At 37.3% G+C, this 9318-nt stretch overlaps 1 protein-coding gene across 1 annotated transcript; it reads right to left on the reverse strand.

Moving 5' to 3' along the window:
• Positions 1–1367: 1367 nt before the first annotated feature.
• On the reverse strand, positions 1368–6727 carry si:ch211-203k16.3 (fibrinogen-like protein A). The gene is made up of 8 exons (XM_044106525.1): positions 6575–6727; positions 4422–4637; positions 3212–3331; positions 3009–3123; positions 2785–2922; positions 2347–2563; positions 2066–2261; positions 1368–1989 (listed from the first exon to the last, which is right to left on the reverse strand). The coding sequence occupies exons 1-8, from the start codon at positions 6725–6727 to the stop codon at positions 1843–1845; spliced, it is 1302 nt and encodes a 433-aa protein (XP_043962460.1). The 3' UTR covers positions 1368–1842.
• Positions 6728–9318: the final 2591 nt, after the last annotated feature.

Raw genomic sequence — 9318 nt, forward strand, 5'->3', positions numbered from 1 at the left:
AAAGAGCGGCTTGACAAAATCAGACCGAGATGCAAATTATCAGGTCGATCAATTCAAAACATCTTTTGAGACATCTTGTTAGTCGTTTTGTACGTGTGGGTTTCAGTTCTAGATAGTTCTGGTGATATGGTTGAATGCGCGCCTCAATCTTGGCTTGAGTATCACGACATTTTGAGCCTACAAAGTCCATTTTGTTTACACGGCTGGAATGATTTTACAATAAAACCTTTGATTTTTGAAAACTAAGTGTTTTCGTGAATTTTAATATCACACAAAGATAACTTGGATGCAAATGATAATTTTATGTAATAAGGCAAAAAACAAACACAGTTGGCCATACATGAAAAACTAATTGTCTTCTAGAACTAAATACTGATTGACCATTGTCATCAAGCTTTTGCAGTAACTAGCAGCGAGTCTTTTTACATTGATCTGGATGAATTTTACCGTTTTTATTTATCTACACTGAAGATTTTTCAGTGGTTGTAAAAGATAATTTAACAACATCTACCAGACATATAAGTACACCTTAAAATATTCTGAATATTGTGAAAAAGTAAAAATAAATTTCACTAATTTCAGAATGTACATACATGTATGTTTCACTTGCTGAAATGCACATATGTATGTGTATGCATGAAATATTTCAAGATGTTATAATTCATTTTAATAATCATGGACTACAGATAATGAAAACTCACAACTTGGTGTCTCTGAAAATTAGAATATTGTGAAAAAGCTAAATATTAGAAAGTTATGGTGTCAAATCCTAATCAACTAGCTTAAATTTGATTGAAACCTACTTTGGATGCTTAGTAACCAAAAACAAGACCTGCAATGAACTGGAAGCTGCTACTAATCAACGTTGCTCTCGGCACTGAGTTTTAAATGTTCATTCACTGAGAGGATGCTGTCCAGGAAAGAAACACCTGCTTGTAAACCAATGCCATAAAGTTTTATGAAAGAAGACAAAGATTGTTAAGCAGCAATAACAATAAATATTTTTTTGGAGTTAATCGGAGAGTTTCAAATCTAAGAAGTACCAACTATCAAGCATGATATTAGTAGTATCATGCTAGGTTAGTCATATAAGACTCCAAGTTGGTTGATGACTATAAAAAATGTTTGGAGTGACATTATATTAGGGACATTCACCCAAACATTAGTGGGAATGTGGATTTTGGACAATGTGGCTCAGATAAAATCCACAATAAATTCAAATCTAAGCAAAATTAGAAATGATTTTTCTGAAATTAAGAATAACTAATATGTTCTTTAAAATTATAACTGTGACTGTATTCTCTTTAGTACCAAAATAAAGGAAGTTTATTTGTCATACACACTTAAAGTTTATGGATTAACCACATAGGTTTCAAAAACAAGCAAACAAAAAAAAAAAAAACAGAAATAGCTCAAACACACATCTGCATTCACAAGAGTGATCGGATTTACAGTAGGAGTTAATATAAACTCCTACTGTAGTTTACAGTAACTCCTCTGTCAGGACTCATCATACATATGTACCTCTACTTGGCAAAGTCAAAAACTGACAAGTTTTCCAAGCTAACATACAAAACTGTATAAAAGAAATGAACACTTTCCATAATTGTGGAAAAATCTATCATCTCTATGGTAAATTTTGTATCATGGGTCCTTTTTCATTTGCATAGTTTAAAAGGTTCCGAACAAAGTGCCTTTTTCAGAATCCACTCCTTGGGTTCAACTACCAATGGGGGAAAATGCTGAATACAATCAGCATAGTGTTCATATTTCCTCAGTCTCATCCTTTCATCTCTCTAAGCTTAGAGAGATGCTTAGTTCTTCTTTCTGCACCTTCGTCATTCAGGGTGACAAACGTGTGTGGAAGCTGCGTGGTCGGATCATCATGCTGACTTTGCGTAGAGAGTAATAATCCGAGTCTTTCCAAGAGTACCAGACAATCCCATCAGGACCCAGTGAGCCACGGCCTTTCGGTGTGTAATGGCCTCCCTGTGGAATTGGCAATGTGAAGTAAACACTTGTGTTTCTGAGAGTGTACTATTAGTAGGTTTCTGTTTGTGCTTACCCTATAGTAGACTCCATTAAGGTTGGCATAGAAGCACTGGTTGTACCACCAGCCGCCGTGAGAGATCTCAGCACAGATGTTGCCAGTGTCTGGAGTACTGAAGTGCTGCTTGTCATGGTACCAACCAAAGGAGTCCTGCACTGTGCCACTGAAACCTGACACATGGAGACGGTACTGATGCTCCTCATCTTCCACACTGAAACAAGCATAAGAAGAATCACAGAAGATTTTGCAAACCCATTAGAATACTTCGCAAGGGACTGCATTGTAGTTTTTTTCACCTGAAGCTCTGGTAGAGGACGTGTTTATGCTGGTTGCTCCAATCTTCCAGCTCTATGCGGAGGCTGTAGTCTCCCTGGGTGCTCATCTCATGGATGTGGTTGTTGCCCAACCAGAACTCTGAGTGCAGGTCACCAAATCCATCCCTGTAATCCCTCCAGCTGCGGTCAAAGCTCACAGAGCCATCAACTCGCCGCTGGATCACGGTCCAGCCACCACCTTAAGAAATGGAGACCCACAAAGATCAAGACCTCCAAAGATTTCTTAATTCCATGTTAGTTCAATCTGCAGCTTAGTGAAGCTGCAAAGGGGAAACTGTGGTAAGTTTGTTCAAACACTTGATAGATTCAAAGAGTGCAAATACCTTTTTTGTTTCTACTTTCTGTTTATGTGGAGTAAACCTGCAGGTTTTAAAAAGGTTTTTCAAAGGTTTTGCTCACCGTCTGTGTCCATGTCACAGTAAACCTCCACCGGCATGCTTGCCAGCAATGGCACCACGGTGTAGAGACCTGATCTCCTCACACCATTATAGTAGATGGAGGCACAGTCAATGGGACAATTCCCCACATGCTGGATCTCTGCGGGGATAGGGTGTGAGACAAGACTCAGGACAAACTGGGATCTTTGGCTCCCTCTGGTGGAGCATCACTACATGAACACGTACCTGGATGCAGGGCTTCTTGAGTATTCTGCAAATGATTGGGCCGGACTATATTGATGGAACAGTCTGAGCTTCTTTTGACTTTATCCATCAGAAGGGTCAGATTATGTAACTGGTTCTAGACAGAAAGATAATTTGGTAACAATTTTAGCCAATTCAGAAAAACGACCCAAAATAATACAAGGCATTACAGGTGGACATTGTACCTGCAGGTCTAGAATGAGGGTGCCCTGCAGATGCAGCAGAGAGCTGGCCTCAGCATAATGAACCTCCAGTTCATGGAAACGTTGTTCCAAAGAGATATTCAGGTGGAGCTTCTCTTCACTCTGATATATGAGTGAAGTATGTGTCAATATTGGACAAATGCACACAAAAACACAGTGAAACTGCTTAGCAGATTAGGATCACAAAGAGAAACTGTAAGTACGATGACTGAAATGTTTTATCCAGTTTATTATAACAATGAAACCTTATTGAAAATAACTATTATAGTAGTTATTGTATTTAGATCTGTGTGCTTGAACGTGGAACAAGATATTGTCAAATCCAGGGACAAACTTTAATGTCTTAACATTATAAAGTCTGAATTTTTACCTAAGTTTCTCATTAGATTACTTCATAAATCTAACAATACAGTCAATGTATTACATGAAACTATAAAAAAGAAGACTATCCTATTACAGTAAAATGCTAAATAAATAAAATAAACAATGCCAGACTATTTAACACTGTCACAAGAAACTTCTTAAATGTCTTACTTTTGAAATCACTTGTAACTGCCTGTTTTAGTTAGCTGTGCTGCAGCTTGTAGAAGGCCCCAGGCCAGGATTCAAGCCTGGAACCTTCATGCAGCAAGGTAACTGCAGCCACCATCTCTAACTCATAGATTCAAATTCAGCTGTGAAGCATACTGACAAAGACTAATAAAAATGCATAAATCAGGACCCTCAAACCCTGAAGATGTCCATCGACACACTAGTTCTTTCTAACATCCACTTGTGGTCACTGACTGATCCAGCTGAGCGCCTTTTTCTATATAAGCCCATCGCCTGAGAACACATGATGCAACACGTGGAGGAGGAGGCCAATCCTGTTAGTGACTAAGGTCAAGGACATTTTGGGTTGGAAGCCAGCTCGATTACATGATTAGTCTACAAATCATGGTATTTATTTCAATCTTGGGGTGGATAGAGGTAAAATTTTACACTTCTCGAGTGTAAGTCAAATTTTTACTATTCAAATATTTGAAACGAACATAAGTCCAAGAAATATACATAATTAACATCCTACCCAAAGTCCTTCCTTAATGTCTCACTCACTAACACTGTTATTCACATTTTCATATGTCACTGCAGACAAACGCAAAGCTGTTAAAAGGATCAGTCTTAATAGCTGACCCACATCTGCTTCAGTCACCTGCAGCTCGAGGACTTTGATGCGATGCCTGTGGTTCCTGAGTTCCTCCTGCAGCTCGGAGATGGTTTCCTTCAGAGCCACGATCTGCTGCTTCCTCTCCTCGTTCTCGTGGAGCCAGTAAGAAACCTCGTCAGAGCAGCGGAACATATCCGGGCATCTTCTCTCATCCAGCTGGGGCAGCGTGGCCACCAGCCGGCACATCCCATCCTCCATCAGCTGCCAGAGAAGAAGATTCAGATTAAAAAGATTCATTTTAATAATTTTTTTTTTTTTGTTTACTTAAAAAAAACCCATTTCTTATTGGGGGTTTCAAATAATAAGTCAATCAAATTAGTTATTGCTTAAAATGTTTAAGGCAAAACCTTGAAGCAACCCTGTGCTACTGACTTGAAGAAAGTGCTCTGAAAAAAATATTATGTGCCAATTTATCTATATAAGGTGGTCTGCCTTATTGGTGAGATCAAATCACCGTTAAGCTTTTATAAAAAGATTTTTTTTGTTTGTTTTTTCTACTCACACATCTATCTAGATTAAAAATGGTGATTATTCTATTCTATTCTATTCTGAATCAAATACAGCTACTATAATATGATTTTGCCAGATGTAGTCACACACGTGAACCAGATTGGTCTGAGTGTTTGTGTTTTATGCACTGCTGGCTGACATACAGTGTATATAAAAAGTTTGTGTTGTGATAAATGGCAATATGACTAATATTTTCAAGATTTTTTCCACCTTTAATATGTAATGTTATCTAGACAGTTGGATTAAAAATAAGATGAAATATTTGTTTATATTTCAAATAAAATTTGAAAAGCCTATATAGTGAATGTCATGCAGAAATGCTAGCACTCTTAAACTATGTTTAAGCCTGTTTTGAGTTTTGTTAGAGTATTTTGTCGATTTTGCTGGGTATCTTCTTCATTGATAATGTTTGCCCAGTCTGTGAGGGTTTGTCCTATTCACAGCCCTCTACAGATTTTTAATTGGAAGTTGTCATTGATTTGGATGCACGGTTTGGACCTTTGTTGTGCTAAAATAGGTTACCCTTCATCCTCAGTTTTCCAGAACCCTGAAGGTTTTGTGGTGGCACAAACAGTCCCAAAGTCATCTGTGTTGCCGTTATACTTCTTTGTCCATATCTATCAGTAACATGGAAGATTATTGGTACATATGTATATTACACAGCCACTACTATTGAGAAATCAGCTACTTTTCTGTTGCTTAAAACCTCTTGGGAGCCTAACCGTCTTTTGTACCACGCTCCTGTCTGACACCTTTTGATAGTGAGATCCCTCTAATGATTTGGCCAAATAGAAAAATTAACAAAGACACTTTAAGTGTGGCAGGTATGTGCTGACTTATTTTTAACATGAGTGTGACTAGTGATTAATTCTAGACACAGTCACATCTGCAGTTATGATAGGATATTTACACATCTGTAACCAGATTATTTAAGGTTTTTTTTTTTATCCCTTCAAAATCTTTCAGTTTTGGCAGTGTAATTTGTATAGTTAAAAGAAAAACTGCTGGAAATAATTTGCTTTGAACTTTTACATCAACCATATGCAAACATCGCCAATAAGCCAATTAAACAAGTGCAAAATGATACACAAAGAAACTTTCTTGCTTTTATGTTATTTCTCATCCATTTATTATGGCTGTCCGTCTCATAAAAATACTTGCAAAAATGATCTGTTGTGAATATATTTTTTTTATTTTGAATTTTGGATCAAGTTTCCAGATGTTCCTTCAGCAGTTTTCCAACTCCAAGTGCTGCACTTGCTTTTACCTTGAGACCCCACTGATGTGACCAATAAATTTGTGAATCTATCTAATTTGAGAGGTGAGGATTGTAAAACTTCACCTTCATTTTACATTTCTGCAGAGATTAAACTTTTTATGTGATGCTTTTGCACACCGTACTAATTTGACTTTAAATATTTTACAGTTTAGAATACCTCCTTGGCTGATGTATTATGTTTTCTCGTCATTTTCATATGCCATACATTAAATAATCTACCTCCACAACAAACACATTTGGTAAATAAATGTTATTATACTCTTTCAAAGAGAGCCTAAAAACAATGAAAAAAAGCAACAGCTAACTGTAATAAACATGTTCAGAAACATGACATTTTAGGGATTAGCACCTGGTTTGTGTACTCCCCACACTGTGAACCTCCACCGTTGCGTGAAGTTGAAGTGTTCAGGTTGTCTGCTTTGGCCTCTGGGAGCAGCAGGATGAGAAAGCAGAGAGAGAAGCCCACACTCCAGCTAAGGAGGCTGAATGAGATCAAACCCATCACTGTCACAGGGTCCGTCTGTCCCCCGCCTTTTCACTCAGGGTGGACTTAGGATGTGGAAGTATGCGCTTCAGCATTTGATGCTCTGCTGGCTTTCCCTGAATGAAAAAAAGGGAAGTTAAGCTGCATTTTAAGCCAAATTGAAAATCTGATTACACTTTAGGAAGATGATGTTGTAAGAAGTTATAAAAAAACAGGCCAGTATAACTTGTATCAGAGTACAAATATGACATTTCCAGGCTAAAGCTAAGAAAATAGTGCAGTACTCACCCCAGCTATACAGCACCTTCTAAACCCCTCATGGCTCTGTTTGGGCCAGGGGGTTCTCTCCATTTTTAGTTAAATTCTCCTCGTCTTTATCTCCTTCTGAGTTGCTTTCTCTTAGCCCATGTCTTCCTTGTTCCCTGTCGGTGTAGAGATCCTAGTCCAATAATCCACCTCTAAGAGGATTCACTACAACTGAGAAAAGGCAGGGAGCATGACAAATAGGGTGATAAAATTCTGACGTAAAGTGAGAAGTATAGAAACAAGATGAGAAAGTAATTTTTTGTATGTGAAAATTTATTTTATTTTAAACTTTAAATTGTCTATGCATAAAGGTAAACCAGCCTTTCTTAAGAAAAAAACATTGCTTCTGTTTTTCCTTTTTTCAAATGTCACACTCTGCAACAGAGTGTCACAATCTGTGCTTAATGGTGACTGTTTTATTTATTTTGCTTAATAATTCTTCATTTGCTTAAAAGAACAGATCAAGTAATTAATGTAAGAATAAAACAGTTCACATATTAGAAACTGTCTCAGGAGTTTTTGTTTTTCTTGAGCATCAACAGCAAAAACCCCTACATCAGCACACACAGCGAATAAACATAACCTACTGCACAAGCACAGTAATCCTGCACTAAGCTAGAGGTAATGACGACTAACGTGAGTAGGAGTATAAGGGGTGCTGATCCTATTACAGTACCCAAGCTGCACTTTACATTTTTATGCCCTTGTCTCTGACTCATTAACAGACTGCACATATTTTACAGGAAAAGAGTCTGAAGTCCCTTAAGACAAGAATATGTGCCAGTAGGTCTGAAAGGTTTGTAGGATCAAAATAGACACAATTGCCCTGGAAGAGAACTTGAACCAATGATGTGGTTCATCTTTCAGTATAAAAAACCCATGTCAGTAGTTTAAGCTGAAATGGTAGGTGGGTTGTAGGTGTCAAAATCATTGTACATATTTGCAGAGGTAAAAATTAACTGTTAAAAAATATTACAAACTAAATGTCACCAACATGGTTTGAAACTAATTAGATTAAAATTGCCTTTGCTCCACTACTTTTCCAATAAACTCTTGATCCCACCCAGAGCCGTAAAACCCAGTGATTGTAGAAGAAGTAGGAATGTCCTTTGGTACAAAACAAAATTTAGGAGTGTAGGTTCTTGCTGGGAACGCTGATATCCTCCCACGGATTTAAAGACACACATGCCAGGTTAATTAAGCCTCTTTAAGTTACCCTTTGGTGTAAGTGTGTTTGGATGGTTGTGTCTCACAGGCTTTCCCTGTGACGCACAATGACCTTTTTGGGTTGTACCCTACTGACCGCTGAACAAAGGGGTCATTGGGTTCTTTGTGGGAAGGAAAACTAGAATTCCAATAAAGCATGTTAAATGGAATTTATTCCAGACCTCTTGACCAGACCTTGAGAGATGAGAATTTGTAATACTGGCACCTCTGTTTTTCACTTCCTGTGGAGTAACTGTAATTGCCAAATCTACTTTCCCCACTGCATTGTAAACGTACCACATACAAACCAAATCACACGCATAAACCATCTGGAATAAAATGCAATTGAGAGAAGTGTGTGTGTGAGTGTGCGTGCGTGTGCGCGTGAGTGTGTGTGCGCACAGCCACAGGGTGGCGCCATTTGACAGTTTGCTGATCAGTTGGGTTTTGACTGCAATCATGTAATCATAAAATTTCCCACTTCACTAAATACACAAGCTTTAAAAATCCAAGCATTTAGACAAGAAAGGAAATCTCATCATTGAATGAATGATGCTTGAATGAATTTAATTTCTAAGAATTAGTCCTTTATTGACATTTAATGTATGAAGTGTTTAAAATATCCCTCTAAAAATTTGAGCACTCCTGTAAAGAGCCATTAAGTCCTCACTTCTCACTGATTCCTTGAATTTAAACATTATGTGAATTAATATAAATATTCATGCGTGTCTTGTATTAGAGTTTTTTTAATCCTCACTGAGGAAGAACACTGGCAAAATTCCATAAAACTAGAGAGTGGAGTTATTTCAGTGTCTTTGTTCATATATATATGTTATATATATGCTATGTATATGTATATGTTTTTGATTGTTAGAATTAAGCAAAGAATAAGATTCACAAAATGTAGTAGTATGCGAAAAACTACATACTATTGCATTTTGCTGCATAGCAATATTTAAATTGAGAAAACCTTCCAATTTCTTAGAAGATTGTAAGTGCATCATGAAACCCTCTAAAAGTACATTTAAGGCTTACAAAGTTTTGTCCATCAGAAAAAAAAAACTAAATGTCCTAACGCTTACAAATAAAGGAAAGAT

This window comes from Gambusia affinis, linkage group LG22 (assembly GCF_019740435.1).
Source record: "Gambusia affinis linkage group LG22, SWU_Gaff_1.0, whole genome shotgun sequence".
NCBI lineage: Eukaryota > Metazoa > Chordata > Actinopteri > Cyprinodontiformes > Poeciliidae > Gambusia > Gambusia affinis.